Source organism: Cordyceps javanica, chromosome 7 (assembly GCF_051103115.1).
Source record: "Cordyceps javanica chromosome 7, complete sequence".
Classification (NCBI taxonomy): Eukaryota; Fungi; Ascomycota; class Sordariomycetes; order Hypocreales; family Cordycipitaceae; genus Cordyceps; species Cordyceps javanica.
In genome coordinates this window covers 1,316,137-1,340,914 of record NC_139301.1, presented here as the reverse complement: position 1 = coordinate 1,340,914, position 24,778 = coordinate 1,316,137, and the positions used below count along the sequence as shown (strand labels likewise).

Here is a 24,778-nt window from a genome sequence, read left to right as displayed (position 1 = left end):
ATGGATGCGCGTGCCGATCTTACACCCGCCCCCCAGGGGAACTGGGGCTACGTCGCCCCCGAAGTAGGGTTCGGCTACGTTGTTGCGCTGCAGCAATCTGCGGATCAGTACCAGTACATCTCATCCCCTGACACCGGGTAAGGGAGGCTGTGCTTTTTTTTTTCTGCGCAAATCGATACTTAATGTCAAGGTAGTTGTTGCCACGTTACAGCGATAGTAGGATCTGCCGTGTTGTAACTTGTGGCCATGTAAGTGGGCATTCGCCTGCATGATGGTCAGGGACTCGGTATCCCAAACAAAGGAAGAGTGTCATGTTGGTTGGCTAATCCGGAAACCTGATTGCATTGCACCTTGTTCTGGCAAATAAATCTCCACGTGGTACGACTCATTTTCTCATTCCCATACACCAGAGAGAGATGATGAATGCATGTATGGTGAGATGGAACAACTTATCGATGTGGTTTTGCATTGAGTAGTTGCATGGACGAGAATGACACTGCACACCTGTGACTGCCCGTCTTTTACAGACGTCGGGCTCTGAACCGTAATAGAGTCTACAAATTACCGCTGACAAGGAGTCTCGCTTAACCCGAATGAAGCGGATGGTGTAGCATGGAGAGCATAAATTCTCTGAGTACCCTGCCCAGCACATGTACGCGGTTGCGAGACGTAGCATGCCGTATCGAAGAACGACATATTTTTCATCTCTGCTTGCTTGCTAACCTGCCTGGGTCTATTTGTCGGGAGAAGAGTGGTGACACGCCCGGAGTTGGCGCGAGTTGCTACCTACCCTGCAAGAGCCTCGAGGCCCCTGAAGCATCAGTGGCGGACACTGGGTACTCAGTAGCCGCGGGACAAATATCATAGCCTCATAAGGGTACGGTGGCATATCTCGCTACCAGTGGAATATGCCATTGACGACTTTTTCCAGCATACAGAACTTGATGGCTTGTTGACTCAGATAGCATCCATCCTCGGATGGTCACGGCAGTTGTATTTAACTCGTCTTCGTGGCTTAACACCTGGGGATGCTGTGTGTTGTTCAGTGACAAAACAAGCCGGTCACATGTGTAATTCCGCTATGCCGACAGGATAAGCTACTCGGCGGCTCAACGTTGTGTTCAGTTAAAAAGAGCAGATTTTATCAATGGCTCGAGTGGTCGAAACATGGCCTCTTCAATCCTTATTATCAGTATTAGCTCCAACGACCAGCGCCCATTCAGGCCAAGTGCCCTCTGTCCAGTCCCCGGGACGAGTGGGCCGCGCCGTCTTAATTCCTCACCCCTGGGCCCTGCCCGGGTCACCCCTGGAGAGCAGTAATTTTGCTGGTAGCCTCCAACTTTCAGAACCAGCGCTAGACTTAATTTCGACTTGCTGGGCACGCTCAAGATACCTAGCCAGCTAGCTTGCTAGCCAGGTAGTTCTGAAAGGGAGGGGTGGAGGGGGTAATAAGCCTCAGTAACAATTATCCGTAGTACCAGTACCTGATGAAGTACTAACCTAATAAGAGGTGACGCAACGGCGGGATGAAAAAAAAAAAGTTGATTAAAAATGGTTGGTCGCGGCGTTTGGCCAACCTCGACGAACCACTTCCGCCTCCCTCACCGTCTGCTACTTTGGCGAAGCTATTTTCCCACCATACCACTTCTTTGTTTTCTCTCGCATTGTTCTGTTCCTTTTGCACTGCGCTTTACATTGACATTTACTCTTCACCCTTCTCTCAAATACTCACGGCAGTTCATTTTTGGCACGCTGCCTCCCCACCGCTACAATGGGCGCCGACCAGTGAGTAGCTTCACCGGCTTCCCCCGCAAACCGCCCGCGTCGGCGAGAAGGCATTGCTCGACGTTGGTCAGGGGACAGCAGAACGCCCAAGACTAACGATAATTTTCGAACAGACACGTTGATGTTCTCGTCATTGGCATGGGGCCTACCGGCCTCGGTGCCGCCAAGCGTTTGCACCAGATCGTGAGCTGCTACCCCTCCGTCCCACGAGGATGAGCTTCTCCCGTGCTAACAAGCCTCAGAACGGTCCCTCATGGCTGATTGTCGACTCCGGAGACAAGGCCGGTGGTCTTGCCAGCACCGATGTCACCCCCGAAGGCTTCGTAGGTCTACGCACATAGCCTCGTCGTACCACAACGGCGCCTCGTCCCGCTAACCGTTGTCCGCAGCTCTACGACGTCGGCGGCCACGTCATCTTCTCCCACTACAAGTACTTTGACGACTGCATCGACGAGGCCCTCCCCAAGGACGACGACTGGTATACCCATCAGCGCATCTCGTATGTCCGCTTCAAGGGCCAGTGGGTTCCGTACCCCTTCCAGAACAACATCTCCATGCTTGCCAAGGATGACCAAGTCAAGGCCATCGAGGGCCTCATTGACGCCTCGCTCGAGGCTCGCGTAGCCACCGGCAAGCCCAAGAACTTTGACGAGTGGATTCTGCGCTCCATGGGTAGCGGTCTTGCCGACATGTTCATGCGCCCCTACAACTACAAGGTCTGGGCCGTTCCCACCACATCGGTAGGCCATGCTCACGACTCCCCCCCACGCCAGATCACAGGGACGATCTTTGGCTGACTAACTTGCCTGGCAGATGCAATGCGAGTGGCTCGGTGAGCGCGTTGCTGCCCCTGACGTGAAGCTCGTTACCAGCAATGCCATCCTGGGCAAGGTCGCCGGTAACTGGGGACCCAACGCCACCTTCCGTTTCCCTGCCCGCGACGGCACCGGTGGTATCTGGATCGCCGTTGCTGAAACCATCCCCAAGGAGAAGAAGCGCTTCGGTGCCCAGGGTGAGGTGACCAAGGTTGACGCCGAGAACAAGGTTGTCAGCTTCAAGGACGGCTCCACCATCAGCTACAATAAGCTCATCAACACCATGGCCGTCGACCACCTGGTGGAGAAGATGGGCAACCAGGAGCTCGTCAGCCTGTCCAAGGGTCTGTACTATTCCTCCACCAACGTCATTGGTGTTGGTATCCGCGGCGCCCGCCCGGAGCGTATCGGTGACAAGTGTTGGGTAAGTTTTCAACGTCGTCAAAAGCTAGATGAAGTGCGCCGACACTGACTTGGGTGTGTCTATGCAGCTGTATTTCCCCGAGGATGACTGCCCGTTCTACCGCGCCACCATCTTCTCCAACTACTCGCCGTACAACCAGCCCGAGGCCAACGTCAAGCTACCGACGCTGTACCTGGCCAACGGTGATAAGGCTGCTTCGTCGGAGGCCAAGGAGGGCCCGTACTGGTCTATCATGCTGGAAGTTTCCGAGTCTTCGATGAAGCCCGTTGACCAAGAGACTCTTCTCAAGGACTGCATCCAGGGCCTCATCAACACTGACATGATTCGTCCCGAAGACGAGATTGTCTCGACGTACCACCGCCGGTTCGACCACGGCTATCCTACGCCCAGCATTGAGCGCGAGGGTGTTTTGAAGGAGCTCCTCCCGAAGCTGGAGGCGCAGGACATCCTGTCGCGTGGCCGCTTCGGTAGCTGGCGCTACGAGGTCGGTAATCAGGACCATTCCTTCATGCTGGGCGTGGAGGCGGTCGACGCCGTGCACAGTGGCGCCGTGGAGCTGACGCTCAACTACCCCAACTTTGTCAACACTCGCAAGAACACAGAGAGGCGCCTGGCGCAGGCGTTTGACTACAGCAAGGCCAATGGCCTGCCTGTGCGCAACTAAAAACGCGAAGAGCTGAGGGAAGGCGAGTCGATTTTCACACTCGATCGTATGATGCTATAATATATGAGCCATGTTTGCTATAGAGCTTCGGGTGTTGATGCACGATAACGGAGCCAAGTGGGAAAAGGGCAAGAAAAAAGGTACATTAATTCAATAGACGTCGCGCGTTGCGAGATGGGAACATGACATGATTTCTTGGTGCGTGTTGCAGTAAACCAGTCGTGAGAGTATGAAGTTGGGGATATTGGAGGCAACCCACTTGCGTACATACTGCCCGGGGCAGGCATGGCGTACTTTGGCGGAACAATGGATCTTGGCAAGGACAAGATGTTGACGAGCAAATTATCATGTAATTGGGGCATTGGTTTATTTCGCAGGGCCTGCAGCTAGCAAGTATTTTAGGCTACAGACCTGCAGATAAGTCAACAAAAAAGGGAAAGATGGCCGGCCAGAGGGGGGAGGGGGCCGGTGGTGACGACTTGGCTTCCTTGGTGGTGATTTTGGGATCTGCACAGACGTTGGTTGGCCACAATAGAGGACGCGAGAGAGGGAGAGAGTGAGAGAGAGAGGGCTTGGTTGGTTGTTGGAGGCGGTCAAGGCGGCGCTAGGATTGGAAGCTGAACAGAGATGCATGTGTACAGAGAGTGTAATCTGTGAGCAGCACGGAGAGAATAGGGAGAGAGTGAATGAAGGAGAGGATGAGAAAACCACTGTGCAAGGTGTGTGCCTTGCCCTGTCGAGAATATGAATATCATCATGGGTAGAGAGGAAATCAGCAGCTGCTCAGTCTCGGGCAGGCCATCAGCTGTTTTTTGTTGCATGTGGGGGTGAGTGGGAGCGAGGACGGAGAGAGGGACATGAGACATGAGCCAGAAGACATGGAGGCGGGGAAGAGGGGAGGAGGGGAGATCAGGTCAGTGGGTGCGTCTGTGTGCGTGAGTGATGCAAAAAAAAAAGCGGATGAAGAGTGGAAAACAAAACGAGGCGAAAGAATCGTGACGGGACTGAAGAGATGTATCTGGTAGGTAGTAAAATGGATGGGGAGCGTTGAGGGTGATAATTGGCTTGCGATCTACTCTGATATCTCTTTTTTTTTCTTCTTCTTTTTGAGCAGAGCTAGTTTTGGAATACATCTGCCTCCGAATTACGGTTAAATAATGAGGCAAGCAAGGTACCGGGTTGGTTTGAACAAGTTGATATAAAGTAAACTGTACCTAGGTACCAAGTCTGCGTGCGGCGATGAGGTTGTGGTTACTGAGTACTCAGTAGTTGAGTAGGTGACTTGGCAGTGGATACCTCCGTCAGTAGGCTCTTGTGTTCGCTGTCCAAGGTGTTGTCCAACGAGGGCACCCTGCAAGCGCGCCATCGCTCATGCAAGCGGCCTCACGGGCGTGCAGGGACTCCACCAGCTGGATACAGTCTGCTGAGTGCAGAGGAGAGGTTGTGGGTGATGGCTGTACAAAAGATGAGAGATAGCCAGCCAGCTCAGCAGACGAAAGAAGGGGAAATGTAAAATACCAAAAAAAAAAAAAAAAGAGAGAGAAAAAACGAACCAAATTTGGCAGAGCAAGTTGGGTCTTGTAAAGGAGGGTGAGCGGGTGGCAGGTGGCTGGTGGGTGGTTCGCTGGGCGATCTTGATGGTTCTTTGCAAAGGCCAGTACCCAACCAGCGAGGCAGTTTCGGGCTTCAGCCAACGAGCATAAAAATAAACTGGGCAACTTGGCGGGGATTTGTGGACTCTTTTGAATTTTTGTGAATTTTTTTTGGAATTTGCCCCGTCTACTCGTCACAGTTCCTACTCTTGGCCCAGACTCGCACCATCATCAGCACGTCCAAAGCCTGTCTGGTACCTACTTTTGCAGGGACCAGGATGCTAACTTGGGTGCCTACCTACTTCATGAGTAGGCGGACGAAGAGAGGCCGAGGCAAAATGGCCGTGATCACTGACCAGTGACCAGTGACCATTGCCCCAGCCCCACCTGTCATTTATTAAATAGCAGGCACTTACGGATTAGTTAACTAGTTTATTATAGTACCGGACAACTGTGAGTGAGTTGGTGCCAGCCCAAAAAAAAGCTTATTATAGATTTGAAAAAAAAAAAAAAGAACAGAAAGAATGTCGTTTGCGGACAGATACATACAAACAATACCTTGATAGCCTTAATCTGTTTTCCTTTTTATTTCTTTTTTTTTTTGTTTGTCTTCTTCTTCTTCTCTCTCTCTCTCTCCCCATAAACGCCCCGTTCTCCCCATTCATCACAGCGAATCGCCCACCTTGTCGAAAGAGGGGATGGGAGGGGGGCCAAACAAAAAAAGAAAAGGCCTTCTTCTCCTTCACCTTTGGCTGCTCCGGGACGGCCTGTCACACGCCGTCACACCCTGTCACACCCTGTTCACTGCAACCTGCCTCGATGTGCTGCCCCGAACTGTGCTTGCCCGGACTGTGCTGCCCGGACTGCCCGCACTCGACCTGTAACCTTGCCCTTGATTGTCCTTCACTGCAACTGGCTAGCCGCTTACCTGGACGGACGTGGCCTACATGAACCGATCTATTTGCGTATTATTGCCCATCAATTAAAAATACGTTTTATTTTTCTTTATTTTTTTTAATTTCCTAAACCCGCGCTCTGGTCCTAACTTGCTTCGTTGCAGCCTTGCATACCAGTTCTATATTGTAGATTCTGTCTCTGACCCTGGCCAACGAGTGACGTATGGGCTCTTATTTTTTCTTTTTTTTTTTCCTTTTTTTTTCTGTGCCTTTTTCTTTCACCCCGACATTTGACCTGAATTTTTTTTCTTTCAAAGAAGCAGAAAAGCAACTTTGGGGGCCATCATCGCCATTCTCAATTGTCCGGACCAACTTACCACCACCACCACCACCACAACCACTAACCACCATCGTCGAGCCCGCCGAGAAACCCCCATCTTTCGACCATGCTGCCCGCCCGGTCCCAGTCTCCTCCGTTCGATTGATTTTCCCGCCCCGAACGTTCTTGGCCCTCTCTCTCTCTTTCTCTCTCTCTCTCTCCTTTGCTCCGGCTGACATCCTCCACCGACCCTCGTTGCGCATCTCCTGCAACCTCGTTTCTGTTGGGGCCTTTTTTTTTTTTTTTTTTTTTCCGTGTTTTGTTTCTTTGCCTGTTTCGTTTCTCCTCCATCGCCCCCCCACCATCTCCTCTTCGCCTCGAGTTAATCCCACGACAAAACCATCATCCGCCGCCACCCCTCCGCACCGATATACGCCCGCCACGGCCGCTCCATGGTTGCGCGCCGCCCATCATGGTCGGTGCCGCCGTCACCACAGAGGAGGCTCTCGACCCCCCTCCGCCTCCCCCGCGCCTGTTTGAGCGTCTGCGTCAGATAGCCGGCTTCACATGGGACGAGTCCATTCATCCTATTCACTCCACATACGACTACTGGTAAGTCTTCATCCCCGCCTGTTGGTCGCTGCTGGCCGCTGCTCTCATGCCCGCTTCAACCACGACTCTTTCTCTCCTTGGCTGCCTGCTTCGACCTTGGCCTTGGGCCCTCCCTTCTGCTAACCCATGCCGCCGTCTTCTAACCGTGTGTCGCGCTGCAGGTATGTCTTCGGAACTCGACTCGTCCACCAGGTCCCGACGCCCTCCACCTCCTCCCACCACACCCCCGGCTCTGCCCTCGCCGGCAAGTTGCGGCCCTCCATCTCGGACCATGGCGGCCAGCACACCCCGACCTCTGCCCTCGACGGCGAGCCTCTCACCTCACCCCCCCTCATCTCCCGCCCGCCCTCGACGGCCTCTTCGACCTCTGCTACTGATTCCTCCTACGCCGAAGAACCCATCGTCGCCCGCATCTCCCTCCACACACTCCGCGAGGAGCGGGCCTTTCAGATCGCCAAGAGCTTCTTGGCCAAGGCCGACCCCAATGCCCGCCACATCGTCAGACCGCTCGATCTCATACGGCTGCCCCCGACCTCGGCCGACCGCGGCGCTCTGGTCGTCGCCATCTACCAGCGCATCGGTCACAACTACCTTCTCGACGTCCTCGACATGGGCCCCGCGCTCTACAGGGCACGTAAGGATGGCGAGTCTTTTCAGTCCTACTCCGAGTTGGAATCCGCCCCGAAGCAAGCCATCAGCTTGGAGCATTTTCTTGATTTCGCCATAGGTGCTGCCGAGTGCCTCGAAATTCTCCACCATCACCACGGCATCATCCACGGTGAGCTTCGCGGCGACGCCTTTCATTTCAACGTCGAGGCCAATCGCGTTCGGATCGTATCCTTTGGCACCGGCCTGCGATCCTTCGAGCATGGTCTGACTAGTACCGGCTGGTCCACCTTGTCCAAGGAAATCGGCGCCAAGAATAAGCTCCTCTACATCAGCCCCGAGCAGACAGGTCGCATGCCCGCCGAGCCTGACAGCCGCACCGACATCTACTCTCTCGGCGTGCTCCTCTGGACCCTTCTCGCTCGACAGCCCGTATTTAGCGGCGACACTCCCCTCGATATCGTCCAGGGCGTCTTGAACAAGAAAATACCAAACGTCACCACTATCCGCCTAGGCATCCCAGACGTCATTGGACGCATCATACAAAGGTGTACCGCCAAAAACGTGGCCGATCGCTACCTCTCTGCTAGTGGCTTGCGCCATGATTTAGTCTTGGTCCAGGAACATCTCGGGAAAGGGGACCTGCAAGCGCTTGTTGATATGCAGATTGGCTCCAAGGACGTCTCGTCCTTTTTCCTACTCCCGACTGTCATGGTCGGCAGGGATAAGGAGAGGAATGAGCTGCTTCGTGTCATTGACCGTGTTTTCAGAAGTCACTCGATTCAAGCCAAGGATACGCATCCTAGGTCCTCGGACGGCTCTAGCTTCTTCAACGATGCCTTTCTCCCCGATGACGCCTCTAGTGAAGGCGCTAGCTCCATTGGCGACGGCATCACCCGACGAAGCGGCTCCTTCACCCACACCTCCATCAGTGACCAGAAAATCTTCAAGGGCAGCTTCCAGTCCTCGGCACCTGCCGAGTCGCAAAACTCAGATAGCGCTTCCACGTCACACTCCATCAGCACCCTCCCCGCGCCTCGTATAACCCGCCGCTGGGAGCGCCACCAATCCATGTCTAATGACACCAACTCCGCCGCCGACAGCTCTGGTCATGACGGAAGTCGTGGCGGCATAGAATCCGGCGCGTCCACGCTATCTCGACAGCTCGGCACTGCCAAGTTCAGGCGTAGAGGCCAGTGCGAAGTCGTTGTGATTGAGAGCGCCGGTGGATTGGGCAAGACTTGCTTGATACAATCCGTATTGCCTGATATCCGCAGACGGGGATACTCAGCCATGGCCAAGTTTGACTCGGCCAGGAGAACCGCACATGGACCCCTCATCAAGCTCCTCTCCTCACTCTTCAAGCAAGTCTGGGGCGAGAGAAACACGGACACGCCGTTCCACCAAGCCCTCAAGCAGTACGTCCGTCCTGTATGGCCCGTGCTGCATAAAACTTTGGGTCTTCCAGAGTTTCTACTAGGCCCTGCCGACACCGTAGCTTCCCGCACCATCTCACTCTCCCAAAATTCGGGCTTGCGAAATAATAGTCGTGGCGGCAAGCGCAGAGGCTCCTCTCCAGGTATCTCCCCAAACCCCTCCGCTGGCGGGACCAGCGTCGCCTCCCAGACTGCACATGACTTTCTGCGCGCAGGCGTTTCGACAAAAACAAAACGTTTCGTCAACACCTTCCTAGACGTCTTGCGTGTTTTTACACATCACAAACTCATCTGCTTCTGCTTGGAGGACCTTCACTTTGCCGATGAGGAGTCGCTCGAGCTTGTCTCCCAAATCATCAGCTCCCGCATGAGAATGGTATTGATACTCACCCACCGGCCCGAAGAGCTCTCTGCCGAAAGGATGCAGAGCGTAGTATACCCTCCCGAGATCCAAGAACTGCCCAAGAGCAGCCGCCCGACGGTCACGAAGCTGAAACTGTCCCCCTTCACCGAAGCAGAAGTGCTAAAGTATGTTGCTGCCACGTTGGCCAGACCGACCGACGACATCTTGTCACTCGCCATGGTCATCCAGTCCAAGACGGCGGGCAATCCGTTCTACATCCGCGAGATGCTAAGCATATGCAACCGCAAGCGATGCATTTGGTACGACTATAATGACTCCCAATGGCACTATAACCTGGACAAGATTTTTGCCCAATTTCAAGGCGAAAAGAACTTTGACATTCTCGATACCGATTTCATTACCCGACGTTTGAACGAACTGCCCGCCGCAGCACGCGCCGTTCTTGCCTGGGCTTCCCTCATAGGAAGCTCATTTTCCTTTGCGCTCATTTACCGTCTGATGAGTGGCGAGTACGACTTTGAGGATGGCGCTCCGCTGTGTGCTCTCCAATCTCCCATGGAAAATAAGTACAGCGAAGGTGAGGCGATCGAAGGCCTGCAGGCGGCCGTGCAAGCCTACATCATTGTTCAGAGTGAGACGGAGGATCGGTTCCGATTCGCGCATGACCGATATATACACGCATCATCCGGCTTGAAGGAATGCAACGAACAAAAAATGCACTTCATTATCGCGCAAACCCTGCTAAAATATTACGCTGATGATCCGAGGGAACGAACCAGCGCCGCTAGACACATATGCAAGGCGGTGCCCCTGATCAAGACTCGCGTCCCCGAACGAGAGCACTTTCGTAAAGTTCTGAGGGAATGCGCCCAAGATGCAGTCGAGAACGGAGCCCGACCGACAGCCTCGAAATATTATCGCAAGGCGCTGCAATTGCTGCAGCCTAATGCATGGGAACAGGACGGCCCTGATGTCAGTTATGATGAGACTCTTCGACTATACCTCCGCACTGCTGAATGCTATCTTTACATGAGCAAGCTATCCAAGGCCAACGACCTGCTATCCGTCATCTTCGCCAATGCCAAGACACCGCTGGACAAGGCCCCGGCCTATGTGCTACAGTCCCGTATTTTTGCGCAAAACGGTAACTCTTTGGCCGCCCTCATATCACTCAAGGATTGCCTGTCTACCATTGGCGTGGAGGTTGAACGAGAACCAACGTGGAAAGCGTGCGATAAGAAGTTTGAGGAGCTTGCGGCAAAGATCAAGTCGATGCAACGCTCCGAGATCACACCTGTGCAGATTAGCAAGGACAAGGTCATGACATCGATTGGCGCAGTGCTGTCTGAAGGGTTAAGTGCTGCTTGGTGGAGCGACTGTCTGGAGTATTACTACCTTACCCTGATCATGCTTGATACCCATCTCACTCGGGGGGCTTTCCCACAGTCTGGGCTGGCGTTCCTGAACATGGGCGTCGTCGCCCTCTGTCGCTTTTCCATGGCCGAGTTTGCCGTTGAGCTTGGCGTCATCTCACAGGATCTGCTCTACAATGGCCGCGATACATTTTCTATTGCCCGCGGGCAGATGCTTCATACGTGCTTCCTCGCCCACATCCACTGCTCCATGCCGCTCGCCGTGGCGCAGACTGAAGATGCTATTGAACTGGCTTCCGTTGGCGGCGATCGAATGTCGACAATCCTCAGTTATGGACTCACCGCCCACGCCAAGTTCTTCGCAAGCGAGAATGTCGAAGACCTGGAGAGCTACTGCCAGTACGCATGCGAGGAAATACCCACCTGGTACGCTGACACGCGAGGTGGCGCCATGATCGTGGCTATCCGCCAGACATGTCGCGCTCTTCAAGGCAAGACGCGCGTGGACGACGCTCTTGGTATCATGTCTGACGAGCAGCATAATGGTGCTCGATATAAATCGTGGCTCATGACACAGACGCAGGAGAGCAATCGATCTATTCTCTTGTACGAGAGTGTCGAGTTAGTCAATTTGTTCCTGTATGGCCACTATGAAAGAGCGGTCGAGCTGGGCAGGAAGTGCTACAATCATCTGGACGCTCTCTGGTCTACTCGCAATAGTCGGCTGATTCTGCTGTTTTACGGGCTTGCCAGAGCTGGGCAGCTCTTGAGGCAGATGCAAGATCCGCGCTCACCTACAGCCAACTTTTCCGCGCAGACACAAGAAATTGTCAAGGAGATGCAGGGCTTTGTCGCCAAGATCAAGCAGTGGTCAGCAGTGTCAGATGTCAACTATCTCTGCTGGACGCGCCTGCTAGAGGCACAAATGGTGGAGCTGGTTGGTAATCACGGCGAATCAGTGGAACACTATGAAGAGTCACTCGATCACGCCAGCGAGCATGGGTTTGTCTTTGAAGAAGCCTTGGGCAATTACCTCATGGCTGGTTTCTTCCTTCGCCGGCGCGCGAGACGATCTGCGCGAGCCGCGCTGCTCGAGACCGTGGGCCTATACCGCCAACTCGGTGCTACTGGTGTCGCAAAGGCCATCGAAGAGGACCACTCCCTGCTGCTTCGCGGACCAACGCGAAGTCACCAGACAGCGGATGCTGCAATCCAGACCGATTTTGTCACGGACGCTTCGTCGGTCCAGTACCCCCACGTGGATGGCGAGGACGACCACGAGCTGACTCAAGTCAATTCGCATACTCTTATGGATGTCAAAGGCGACAGGATAGGAGCCTGGCGCGGCTCCATGAATATGCAAAGCGATGACGTGTCTGGCCTGCCCACGCTTGACATGATAGACCTGCATGCTATTCTAGTCTCTTCCCAGGTCATTTCATCCGTCCTACAAGTAGATGAGCTACTCAAGACCATGTGCGATGTCATTTTGCAGACTTGCGGGGGCTCGGCGACGCTTGCAGCCATTGTAGTGCAGGACCCTGACGGAGACGACAATTCATGGTGCATTGCCGCCAGTGGCGATCCTGAGAAGGGTGCATCTGCACACAACCCGGGCCTGCCCCTTGCTGCGAACTCCTTGATCGCGGACAATGTCGTACTGTACTGCACGCGCTTCCGCGAAGCTGTGTTCATCCCTGACCTCAGCATCGATGAGCGTGTTGGCAATGTCAACGAAACGTGGCTGCAAAAGAATCCGCTGGGGAGATCCATCATAGCCATTCCCATTACGCACGGCGACAAACCACTTCTCGGCGTCTTATATATGGAAGGTGAACCTCGCTCGTTCACGGATCGCAACGTCACTGTGCTGCAGCTCTTGGTGAACCAGCTCGCCATCAGCTACTCAAACGCCCATACCATGAGGGATCTCGAAAAGATATCGGCAGAAAATCGCTCCATGGTGTCTGTCCAGCGCCGAGCGCTGGAGAAGGCGATACAGGCGGAAACCAAGGCCAAAGATGCGGAAGCGGAAGCCAACCGCAACGTCAAGCTTGCTGAGGAGGCGGCCAAGGCAAAGTCGATCTTCCTGGCAAACGTGTCACACGAGCTGCGCACACCGCTCAACGGTGTCATTGGCAACTCTGAGCTACTACGTGACAGCGACTTGAACAGAGAGCAACTGGAGATGGCTGATTCGATTCGAGTATCTGCGGATCTTTTGCTGACCGTCATTAACGATATTCTCGATTTTTCCAAGATGGAGGCGGACAAGATGAAGCTCTACATTATTGCCTTTAATCCCGAGGAGATGGTCCGAGAAGTTGTCCGTGCCGTCTCGTACAGCAACCGCGAGAAGACGTCCAAGAAAAATGTCAAAATCATACAAGACATCAACTTGCCGTCAATGCTGATTTACGGAGATCCCATTCGCCTCCACCAGGTCTTGGGCAATCTGATCGGCAACAGCCTCAAGTTTACAGAGGACGGGTCTATTACGATTGGAGCCCGCCTAGACTCAGAAACTGCGGAGAGTGCCACTCTCACCTTCTGGGTCCGGGATACGGGCATTGGCATCCACCCGCAGCAGCTCGCCAAGCTGTTCCAGCCTTTTAGTCAAGCCGATGCCGGAACAGCGAGAAAGTATGGTGGGAGTGGTCTCGGCTTGAGCATCTGCAAGTCCCTGATTCAGGTCATGATGAAGGGCAAGATCCATCTGGAGAGCGAAGAGACGGTGGGGACGACGGCATGGTTTACCGTGACATTCGAAAAGACGGAGCCGGACGTGTTGGCTGGCGACGCGCTTGCCAAGTCATCACCACCCATCGATCAGTACTCGAGCTTGTCGCCGAGCTATGACCGGGCGATTGCCGCAAACCCGTCTATGAATCTTTCCAAGCTCGCGACCGAGGACATTCGCATCTGCATTGCCGAAGACAACCCAATCAATCAAAAGATTGCCATTCAGTATGTAAAACGCCTCGGGTACCGCCACGTCGTGGCGTATGAAAACGGTATGAAGGCCATCGAGGGTCTTCGTGCCAAAGCAAAGGATGGACAGCCATATCACATTATCCTCATGGATGTCATGATGCCCGTTCTTGACGGATACGAAGCGACAAAACTCATCCGCAAAGACCCCATCGAAGCTGTACGGAAGATTCTTGTCATTGCCATGACGGCGTCGGCCATTCAGGGCGATAGAGAAAAGTGTTTGGCCGCGGGCATGAATGACTACCTGGCCAAGCCAGTGCGCGCCGACGTGCTTCGGCGGAAGCTGGATGCCTACGTTAATGCCCCAGATAATCTGTTCCCAACACCGTCGCCAAGCCCACTGGAAATTTCGCAGGCCGAGTATGATGCGAGACTGAGAGCGGTCACGGAGTCTGCCAGCGAGCGGACATTCAGCCGCCATGCGCTGCGGACGGACGCCAGCATGGATCCTATGGAGGAGGGTGCTGTTTTTAACCAGCCTCTCGACTCGGACGGGCTGGTCGCGTGCGACAGCCCCATCTTTGGCTCGTCGGCGCCGTCGTTTCTGCACCGCAGTCGGTCCATCAACAGCTCGACATCGACGACGCCAAGCCCCTCGGAATCACCCAGCGATAGGAAAGAGGGCACTGCTTCTCGCCCGAGCGTAGACGATGATGCAGCAAAGGTGACGGAAGGCAGAAACGGCGCGACGACGAACGGTAATGGCGATACTTGATGTATCGCGTGAAGACGGGGATGTCTACGAATAATGCCAAAAATAATTAAATAATTATGAGTCATAAGACGGGTTGTTATTGTTGGAGGCGTATACCATGGTCGATATTTACTCTTTTATCTATGGATATCTTCTTTCTCATTGTCACTTTTTTTAGCGAAAATACGACCCTTTCTTTCTTTTCTTTCTTTTTTTTTTGGCCTATATTACTTGGCGTCATCACACCTCTTTTCTCGAGGGGGGTTTTTTCTTCATGGCGGGAGAGGTGGGAGGAAGGAGATTGGAAAAAAAAAACGAGAGAGACATTTCAGCGGTATTTAGCCAAGCATTTCGTTCTCTCAACATCTGTGACGAAAAATGTTTCTCCTTCCACTTCATTTTGTCCCCTCTCTAATACTTGCCTCTTTTTTCTTTTTCTCTTTGGTACCCCCCAGTAGTGAGGCTGGGAATAACCAAAGGGCGCATGTATGTATGCATCAGCTTGATGGGATGGGGTGACGGGCTATCTCTGTCCTTTTCTTTTCTTTTCATTTCATAATCAACATCTACCATGGATACATGGGTGAAGCAAATGAGACTACCACGGATTTGAACAAACCTTTTTTTTTTCTTGCAGCATTTTAGTTTTGTTTTTTTCTCCCGTCTCATTTGTCTTGTTTTCCTCTAAATCTGGCGAGGATAAGAGCCGAGGTATAAGCTGTGATGGCTATATATCTTGCGTAGCATTTTCCCGACTCCTGCGATGGAGGAGGCTATCCCGTTTTGAGGCACACGCCGCGCTCGGCAAATGGACTTTCTTAAACTTGGCAAAGGGTACTAGAAGACCAAGAAGAAGGAGAAGAAGGAGAATAATTGGGCTGTTAATTCCGCATTGCAACCGTAGACGACCCTTGTTTTTGCCCGTGGCGCAGTCGCCCCCCCGGAATCAGGCTGTGCGTGTGGGCGTGTGGGAACGAGGTGGGTTCCTATGACGTTTGAGGTGTCGACCCTGGGACTGGGAGCTGCTGGTACTAAATAAATACGATTAAGTTTACGATAATCGTTGTGCCTTGTTTTTCACCTTGTTTTTCTCGCCTTCTTCCTTTTCTAGATACAAGAGGAGCAAGGGAGAATCTCGACGAATCTCGACGAATCTCGAGCAAAACTCGGCATCATCATCACCACAGGCTTTGAACAACGCGACATCTCTTTTTCTTCTTTCTTGTCCTTTCTAGTTTCTCGTTAACCATCAGGGCCCTCGCATTACATCCATCATGGAATCACACGACGGCCAACTACACCAACTAGAGCCCCCGCCGCCCAGCTACGACAGCTGCATCGCCGCCTCTGCGTCTGCCTCCGCCAGCGGCGGCACCCTGCAGGAGCCGATCCTGCTCGTGCTCTCTGGGCAGGCCATCCTCGGGGGGTCGGCCGCGGCGCCGCCGCTCTACGAGATGAACCGCGGCGTCGCCAACCTCGGGCATGCGACGTCGTGCGTTGAGCTCACGCGGGTGGAGCGCACCATCCACGACGGTGGTGACAATGGTGGCAGCAGCAGCAGCAGCAGCATGCCCGTCACTTGCACCGATGCCAAACAAGCGGTAGACGTCAAGGAGGAGGAGGAGGGGAGTCCCGGCGTCGACAATGACGGTGAAGAAGAAGACGGCGAAAGGGAAAAGCTGCTGTTGTCGGAGGAGGAGGAGGGGGAGAAGACGTTGCCCATGACCACAAGCGCACCCGCACCCGCACCCAGCCCGCGGATCAAGGTCCGCAGGCGGCACATCATGGACCTCGTGCACCCGACCAACAAGGGCGGCACCGCGACGGGCCTCGCCGAGACGGCGTCCGGCGCGCCGGCGTACTACGCCAAGCCGCGGACCAGGACGACGCACGGCGGGGCGTGGGGGCTCAGGAAGACGCCCATGCGCTCGCGGCGGTGGCAGGTCCTGCCGGTGCTGGACACGGCGCCGCGGCACGGCGAGGCCAGGTACGAGGACAAGGGGAAGCCGCTGTTTCGGGTAGCGGCTGCATCAGGCGGCGGCAAGGGGAGCGGCGCGTACGAGTGGACGGATGCGGATGGCGGGGAGACGCTGGCGGTGGAGGAGGAGGACGAGGAGGGTAGAGGGCAGGAAGACGGCGGCAGGAAGAAGGAGTATAGGCTGAGGACGACGAGGCCGATGGAGAGAAACGTCTTGGATGCGCTGGTGGCCATGTGGTGCTGCAGGATCTGGGAGGAGTCGGCGGCGTCGCAACCGGACGTGTATGAAGGCATGGACAAGGGTGAGTTGTCGTCGAGTCTTTTTCTGTCTTCTCTGTCTTTTCTCTTTTCTCTTTTCCCTTTTCTTTTTCTGGGGGGAGGGGGGGGGGGGGGGGGTTCCTTTCTTTTCCGTTCCTCAACATCAGATGTCCCTGCTAACCGTCCGCGCAGTGCGTCGACGACTACGATTCGTCAAGCATCTTCCAGTTTCTCGCACCAGCACCATGGGTATCAGCCTGGGGGCCGCATTTTAGATGAGCTGGTGCTGCTGCCTTAATACGTGCCGAGCTGAGATGCGGGAAAACCGTCATGCGAGACAAGATGAGGGGGGGAAACGGTCAGAAAGATATCAACATGAAGGCGGGAGGTGGAATAATGGCGTGACAAATCTAGGGACCTTGTCCACTATAGAATTACTTACTCAAAGTATTTAAAATGATCATGCTTCGAGATTAAAATATGGAAAACTCAACATCAATGAATAGGGAATGGGCTGAGATGGTGGGAGAAGATGGTGGGAGAAGATGGTGGGAGAAGATGGTGGGAGAAGATGGTGGGAGAAGATGGTGGGAGAAGATGGTGGGAGAAGATGGTCATGAGTGAGGATAGCGGCGCGCGGGCCGGCCCCAGAAACACCAATGCACGGTTATAAGCGCTCGCTCTTTCTAGATGAGGTTACGTTACGCCGCCCGCCCTTTCTCCCCCCCCCTTCCCGGCCCCGGCGGCCCGGGCCTTCTGGCCTCTTTGCCACAACAGCGCTTCGCAAAAATGGTCACGGCGCGGGCCAGATGGCAAGAAAGAAGAGAAAGAAGAGAAAGGAAAGAGAAGAAAAAAACGAAAACAAAAAAAGAGAGGACGGAAAGAATTACGACGGCCGCCCCTCCCAATGCAAGTGATAAGTGCAAGCCAGCGCAGATGCCATCCATCATGACACAATGTCCCCCTCTTTTTTTCTTCTTCTCAACCTGTTTTGTTTTCCCTTATTTCTTGGCCTGTTTATTCCCATGATCGTATCGTCTCTCTAGATCGTCGACATTTGCTTTTTTCCTTCTTCTTCTTCGTTTTCTTCAATTCATAGCCCCCTTTTAGCTCGAGCTACCTGCCCTACCACAACACGCACATGTCGACGACCCCGCCATGGCTGCCCGCCGCCGCCGGCATCTCCGCCGCCGCCGCCACCGTAGATAGCCGGCGCTCGCCCGTACACAGCCTCCCCAATGAGCTGCTCGTCGCCATCTTCGCCCACCTCGACGCGTCGTCGTCGCTGGAGCCGCGTTTTCATGACGACCCCTCGACGCTCATGGACGACTACCTCGCCGCACGAAGACGGCCTTGGCGGGGGCGGGGGCCTTTCTCCTCCTCCTCCTCCTCCTCCTCCCCCCCCTCCTCCTCCGCACACCCCTTGCGATACTCTCTCAAGGCGACATCTCTCGTGTGCCATCGGTGGCGCGACGCCGTGCTCCCGCTACTGTTCCGCCACGTCCTCTGGACGTTTCGTCGGCTGGAGGAGCCGCCGCCTCCGCCGCCTCTCGGGGTCGGGCCCGCCGCAGATGCCGCGAAATGTTTCGACTTGCTGGCATTTCTCAGGAGAAACCGCCTCGGACACGCGGTCGAGGGTCTCACGCTGCACGTGCCGTGCCCGGAGCACCTGATCGACGACCCGACGGAGCTGGTGGGACGGTTCGGCCTGGTGCCGAACTCGACGGCGGCGGGGCACCAGTTCCATGCGCACGGGGAAGGGGAGGAGGACGCGGGTGAGGACGCGGAGAGCGTGGTGTTGTCCGAGACGGCGAGCCTAGTCCTGTCCGAGGTCAACGGGCACGCGACGTGGGCGAATACCTGGTTCTGGGACATGCTCTTTGGCGTCGTCGACCCCCTGCGCGTCACCCTGCTCGCTGCGCCGGTGGTGCTTGCCACCATGCTCAGCCGCAAAATATTTACCCGCTGCCAGCCGCTCATGATGACGCGGTACCACCTCCTCTCCGTATCGCGCTCGGCCCGGAGCAGCGCCGTGCCGCCGGCTCCACTATCCACATCTTCAATACCCGCCTCGCCCGACTCCGACTCCGACTTTGACTCCGACTCCGACTCCGAAGACTTGGCGTCGGACCCGGTAACGACAACAACTCTTTCCACGGAGCCCTCGCATCGCTTTTCCCCGCCGTGCGACAACCTGCCGTGCGAACTCTTTGCCCGGACCCGCCTGTGGACGTCGCTTCTTGCCAATGAGGGCTCGTCCGTGTCCATCTACAAAACGGACGCGTACGGGGAGACGCCGCCGTCGCCGCTCCTTAGCCTCCTCGCGTCGCGCGACCGCGACACGCGCCGCTTCTTCCTGCGGCGCTCGCTGCGACGCCTGGCCTACGTCGCCATTGTGCCCATGGCCACGCACGTGCAGGTGGTGCTCACCTCGCCGACACTAGTCCCGCCGCGCCTCCAAGAGCTGTTTGTGCAGGTCATGCCGCGAGGCGTCATCGCGGCTGCGGCCCCGGCGACCGAAGAATTGGGGGAAGAGGACGAGGGCGGAGCATGGGCCGAAGCATGGGCCGGATTTCGAGGCTTTGGCGGCGGCGGCGGCGGCTTCAGCGGCTCCTTTGAGGGGCTAGAGGTGGCGGACCTCATCGTGGAGCGCGACGCCGTGTACGCGCTGCTGTTTGGGAGCATCTTCGTGCCGGGCCCGCGGCCCGAGTTCGAGGCGCTGCGCGTGTTCGAGACGGGCGACGCCGACGACAACGACCCCGTGGCGTGGATGGAGGCGGTCGAGGCGGTGCAAGCGAGCGCGGTGCGCTGGAATGTGACGGCCAAAGGCCGCCTCGTCCGCGATGTGAAGAGGGAAATGGCTCGGCGTAGGAGCTGAGCGGGCGCGATGCCGTCGGCTCTGGCGCCGCTTATTAAGAATGAATCATTTTTGGGTTTGGCTGATGGCTGGGTGTTGGGTGTCGGGTGTTGGAAGAGGGGGTGTGAATGTGGGGAGAGTCGTGCATCGCATTGGGATTGGCGTTTTTGTTTCGTTCACGTTACACAGAGATGTACGGATATACACCTGCACTGTAGGATCGGTAAATTGCACATGTTCAACCAACAGATGAGATTTGGGCACGTCGTCGTGCCGCATGCATTGAGGTATGACCGCCCAGGTCCCCAGTTTCTATAAAAAGCTGACCAGCCTCGACGGGCGTCTACTGTGATACGCCGTGTGATGTCCATCATTCAATAAACCAAGAACCCCAGATATGCAAAATTTGAATCCAACAAGATATAATGAGAAATGCACGTAACCCCCGACACACACACGCACGCACGCACGCACGCACGCACGCACGCACGTGTAATAAATATTAGGACAAAAGAAATGTAAAAACCGCCTGTTAAAACAAAGTGCAGAAGAGAAGAAAATGAAAAAGCAACGAAAAAAAGACTGGACAATAAGTGTAGCAGAGCAGGCTGTCACTTATACATCGCTTCCACTAATATTGCCGTCCTCGTCGTCGCTATCTGTCAAGTCGACGGCAAGCTTTTGGGCCTCATGCTCCATCATCTCGCGGTAGGTGCTCCAGCTGAGGGCCAGGAAGGCGACGACAATCATGGAGCCGCCAAGCATGGCGGCGCCGCTGAGAGGTTGGCCGGTGAGAGCCCAGTCGGCGAGGGCGACGATGAAGATGGTGAGCAGGGCGGCGACGGAGGAGAGCACGGGAGAGGTAAGGGAGATGAGTACAAGGAAGGAGCCGCTGAAGATGGCGTTGCAGATGACAGCGAGCAGGACGAGACGGGCAGTGGCGGCGTCGGGCAGGGCAAACAACTCCCAGCCGAGGGAGTTGAGGATCGGCAGCGGGATCCACAGCACGGTGAGGGTGAAGAGGCCGATGAGGGAGCCAAAGGTATTGGCAAAGATCATGCCGCGGCCGGGGGAGACGCCATCGGGCGGGCAGGCGAAGCGCTTGTACATGACCTCGTAGAGGCCGTAGAGCACGGAGCCGAAGCCAATAATCATGTTGCCGAGGAAGCGGCTCTCGGCGCTGGCGTCGGGGCCGGAGGCGTTGGTGGAGGCGCCGGCGTCGGGACCGGAGTCACCGTAGGCGACGACGAGGACGCCGACAATGGCGATGAGGACGGCGACGGACTTGTCGAGGCGGAGAGGTTCGCGCAGGAGCGGCACGGAGAAGGCGTAGGCGAAGAAGGCGGAGCAGTTGTAGATGGCGGTGAGGTCTGAGGGGGTGGTCATGCTGACGGCGACGTACCAGCTGAGGCCGGCGACGGTGAGGGCGCTGGTGACGAGGGCGGTGATGCGGAGCATGTAGCGGACGGAGCGGGCGCTGTACTGGAGGGTGGTGCCGAAGACGTCGAGGGTCTGCATCTCGACCATGAGGGCCGTCGTCTTGAGCAGCTGCTTGTGGCGGCGCCAGAAGACGGGCCAGGGCTGGTCGAGCTTCTGGAGGCGCAGGGCGAGCAGCTGGGCGGGCCAGAGGACGATCCAGGAGCTGTGCGTAAAGTACATCATGCAGTAGGCCTTGTCCCAGCCGAGGTCGTGCTGGATGTACGCGCTCAGCTCCGTCTGCAGGCAAAAAGAGACGAGGGAGACGACGAGGAAGAAGGCGGCGTAGGTGTACTTTTTGCGGGCGGCCTGCTCGGCGGCGAAGCCGCGGGGGCTGCGCGAGCGCATGGCCGTCGAGCGCCGGGAGAGGGTCGGGCGGGCGGCGGCGGTGGTGGTGCCGACGGTGTTGATGGCGGGCACGGCACCGCGGCCGGGGCTGAGGGTGCCGTTGGAGCGGCCGCGCTCGGCGTCGTCGTCGGTGTTTTCGGGCTTGGAGAGCAGCGGCGTGCCGTAGATGCCCTCGTTGGGTCGCGGCATGGCTCGGATTCGGCTTGCGACGTGGGAGAAGGAGAAAACGAGTGTCGGAAGGAGTGGAGGGGAGGAGGAGGAGGAGGAGGCGGAGAGGGCGAAAAGAATAAGGTGCCCGGACAATTAGGGCATGAGGGCGCGAGAAGGAGAGGCTGACGATGGGTCTATCGCAGAGTCGGCCTTGACCAGCCTGTCGAAAGGGGGAATTGGAAAGAAAGGAGGTGTCGAAAAGGGAGCGCCCGTTTGCTGTCGAATGTGGAGGGAGCGGCGTCGCCCGCGCATGTATTGGTTTGTGAAGGGTGGAAACCGAGAGAGGATACGACCCTGTATCGGTTGAACCTGCTGTTGGGTGTGAGGTAGGTTCCTCGGTAGGGTAAGGTTTGATCGATGTCTTGGGTCCCAGATCGTGGGGGATATTGGTGATGTACTGAGTACGATGGCTGGGAATTGATGGGTGCACAAACGGGGGCGGAAATGTTCCAGTTGAGGATGAAGAGGACAGAGAGAGAGAGAAGGAGAGAAAGCCGAGAAAGCAAAAAGAAGAAAAAAAGATGGAAAGAGAGACGTTGGGCAATGTGGCTCGTATTGCTACCGGTTTAGGACGTTGGCCAGTGACGAGAGCGATAAAGCAGGCTGAGACTTTGCCGAGCCCACTGCGTCGTGACAAAGGGCAAAAAGCCACCTAAAAGCAGCCCAAGCCACTGTATGTGACCGTGTACATCACTAGGACCCAGGGCCGTCCGCTGAGCGGGCGGGTCTGGATGCGGACAGCGGGGAACGTTTTAGGTTTTTTTTTAGGGGTTCTTTAGAAGGGCCCTCAAGAGGAGAGGAGAGACACCCCAAGCCGGCCTCGGAACCTTTCCAACACGTCCAAACGCAGCCCGACGCTGTTGAGAGACAGTGGGTAAGTAGTGCCAGTAAGACACGTAAGACACTCCAAGACAGTGCACCGAACAGATTGCAAGACAATGTACGGAGTACGGAGGAAGAAATCCTACTTATGTTGTTGCGCGAAAAAAAAAGTCAAGAAAAAAAAAACTTCCCCTGATTATACCAGTAATAAGTATTGAAGCCCAGTTCTTTTACTCCGCTACAAACACTCCCTACCTCAAGTATTTGGTAGACATGGGTACTTACCTCCCTGTACCTGGTAGAGGCATGCATCGCCGCGGTTATCATGCCAGCTACCTTACCAGTACCTATACTCGCGTGCGCGTATTGCTGACACAGTGCATGTTACAGTGGTCACTGGTCATCATCAGCCCAAAGCGTCAGAAACAGACATTGGGTCACACGCGCGAGTCATCTGCACGACGCCCCTTTTCGATTAAGCATAATACCAGATGATGCCACTTTTTTATTCGCTTGCCTACATGTCTACAGAATCACGGAAACCAAACCACAGCAAAAAACAAAGCCACGCACGTACACACCTCCTGCAAGCTTCCGTGCGCGCGCCTTGGACAGCAGCAATAAGACCAGCAACATCCCGCATGTGCCCCCCCCAACCCAGCCTGCGCAAAGGTCAGTCGGGAGCAATGCATGGCTTCGTTTGCCATCACGCAGCCATGATTTGCCACGGCATGCCTCCCAACAGCAACAATGGCAACAACAATGACATCAAGACCGGCATTGGTTTTTTTCTTCCTTTTTTTTTTACTTGGCTCCCGGCGTGAACAGAGCTCGCTGCGTATCGTACGAGTACTCCAGCGTGCCGTGCCAGTACGGCGCCGCTTCCTGCTTCGCCGCTTCCCACGCCTTGTCCAGCGCCTGCACCACGTCCTCTGGCAGCGGACCCTTTTCGATATTGTCCAGGTTGCTCTCGAGCTGCTCGACGCTCGACACGCCGAGGATGATGCCGTCGTTGCCGTATCCGACACCGCCGCCGTCGCCACCGCCGGCGATGCGCAGACCCGAGTGGTGCACCGTCCACCGCAGCGCCGTCTCAATCAGCGTCAGCCCGTGCTTGTCGACGGCCTCCTCGGCAATCTGCAGCGCCCGGAACACGCCGTCCTTGAAGTACCGCGTGCGGTACCGGTCCCCCAGGGGGCCCGCCTCGTCCGAGAATCGCCCGCTCTCCGGCACCGCGTCCTTGGACCGGATCTTGCCCGACAGGAGCCCGCCCGCCAGCGGGTTGTACACGACCACGTCGAGCCCGTACCGCCGGCACGCCACAAACAGCTCCTGCTCAATGTGCCGCGTGATGCAGTTGTACATGCCCTGGTACACCGTCGGCCGCACCCACCCGTTGTACTTGCACGTCAGCGCCACCTCGGCCACCTCGTGCGCCGCAAAGTTGCTCAGGCCCAGCCGCACAAACTTGCCCGCCTGGTGCAGCCCGTTGAGCGCCTCGAGCGTCTCGGCGAAGGGCGTGCCGCGGTCGGGGCAGTGGAGGTAGAGGATCTGTGCGCGTTTTGGTTAGTGCATGGCCAGTTGGTGGAGAGCTCGTGGTAACGGTGGCTGCCACATTGACGACGACGATGATGATGATCGTAACGGTGAAGGTCACGGCAATGGACTGGCTCACTTACATCCACGCAGTCTGTGCCCAGCTCCTTCAGACTCTTTTCCACAGACTCGACCACCGCCTTGGCATTGTTGGCCCCCGGCTTGTGCGGGTACTCGACCTTGGTCGCCAGCGTGAAGCCTCGGTCCTTCCACTTGGCCTCGCGCGTAAAGGCCTCCTGCGCGCCGTCCACGTAGATGCGTGCCGTGTCAACCTCGTCGTAGCCCCGCGCCTGCAGCGTGTCCAGCGCCTTGCCCAGCGTCGCCGTGTCCGTGATGCGCGCCCCGGCCTCCTTGCTCGGGCCGAACGTCATGAGTCCCAGGATGACCCTGGGTTTGGTGCGAGCCGGAACGATGAGAGGCATTTTCTTTGGGGATTCTTTTTCTTTTTTTTTTTGCTGTTTGTCTCTGATTGCGCTGTTGCTGTGTCTTGTGTGTGTGCGTAGTTGCGGATGGCGAGCTGGCCAACGACTAGCTCCCCCCTCCGGTGCGGGGAGCTTTGGCTAGCTCGCGATGTCAGCATATCGGTGGCTGCCTCTGCCGTAACGGCGCCTGCTGCCCTCCACTTTCCGCCCGAGAAGTTGTGACGTAATTGTAGTGGT

The 24,778-nt window shown here is 56.0% G+C and overlaps 6 protein-coding genes across 6 annotated transcripts; 4 read left to right on the top strand and 2 right to left on the bottom strand.

Annotated features, from left to right (window-relative positions):
* V2A60_009922 (protoporphyrinogen/coproporphyrinogen oxidase) lies at positions 1-3,688 on the top strand (the record flags this gene model as incomplete). The annotated part of the gene is made up of 6 exons (XM_083261186.1): positions 1-137; positions 1,899-1,968; positions 2,028-2,108; positions 2,175-2,525; positions 2,599-3,024; positions 3,092-3,688. The coding sequence occupies 6 exons, from the start codon at positions 1-3 to the stop codon at positions 3,686-3,688; spliced, it is 1,662 nt and encodes a 553-aa protein (XP_083117312.1).
* A 3,279-nt stretch (positions 3,689-6,967) lies between these two features.
* Positions 6,968-14,595, top strand: V2A60_009921 (uncharacterized protein; the record flags this gene model as incomplete). Its single annotated transcript, XM_083261185.1, has 2 exons — positions 6,968-7,107; positions 7,269-14,595. The coding sequence occupies 2 exons, from the start codon at positions 6,968-6,970 to the stop codon at positions 14,593-14,595; spliced, it is 7,467 nt and encodes a 2,488-aa protein (XP_083117311.1).
* A 1,253-nt stretch (positions 14,596-15,848) lies between these two features.
* Positions 15,849-17,085, top strand: V2A60_009920 (uncharacterized protein; the record flags this gene model as incomplete). Its single annotated transcript, XM_083261184.1, has 2 exons — positions 15,849-16,854; positions 17,003-17,085. The coding sequence occupies 2 exons, from the start codon at positions 15,849-15,851 to the stop codon at positions 17,083-17,085; spliced, it is 1,089 nt and encodes a 362-aa protein (XP_083117310.1).
* Positions 17,086-17,951: 866 nt separating this feature from the next.
* V2A60_009919 (uncharacterized protein) lies at positions 17,952-19,688 on the top strand (the record flags this gene model as incomplete). Its single annotated transcript, XM_083261183.1, has 1 exon — positions 17,952-19,688. One exon carries the CDS (start codon positions 17,952-17,954, stop codon positions 19,686-19,688), a length of 1,737 nt encoding a protein of 578 aa, XP_083117309.1.
* Positions 19,689-20,282: 594 nt separating this feature from the next.
* On the bottom strand, positions 20,283-21,680 carry V2A60_009918 (NADP-dependent oxidoreductase domain-containing protein; the record flags this gene model as incomplete). The annotated part of the gene is made up of 1 exon (XM_083261182.1): positions 20,283-21,680. The coding sequence occupies one exon, from the start codon at positions 21,678-21,680 to the stop codon at positions 20,283-20,285; it is 1,398 nt and encodes a 465-aa protein (XP_083117308.1).
* Positions 21,681-23,327: 1,647 nt separating this feature from the next.
* V2A60_009917 (NADP-dependent oxidoreductase domain-containing protein) lies at positions 23,328-24,541 on the bottom strand (the record flags this gene model as incomplete). Its single annotated transcript, XM_083261181.1, has 2 exons — positions 23,328-24,074; positions 24,203-24,541. 2 exons carry the CDS (start codon positions 24,539-24,541, stop codon positions 23,328-23,330), a joined length of 1,086 nt encoding a protein of 361 aa, XP_083117307.1.
* Positions 24,542-24,778: the final 237 nt, after the last annotated feature.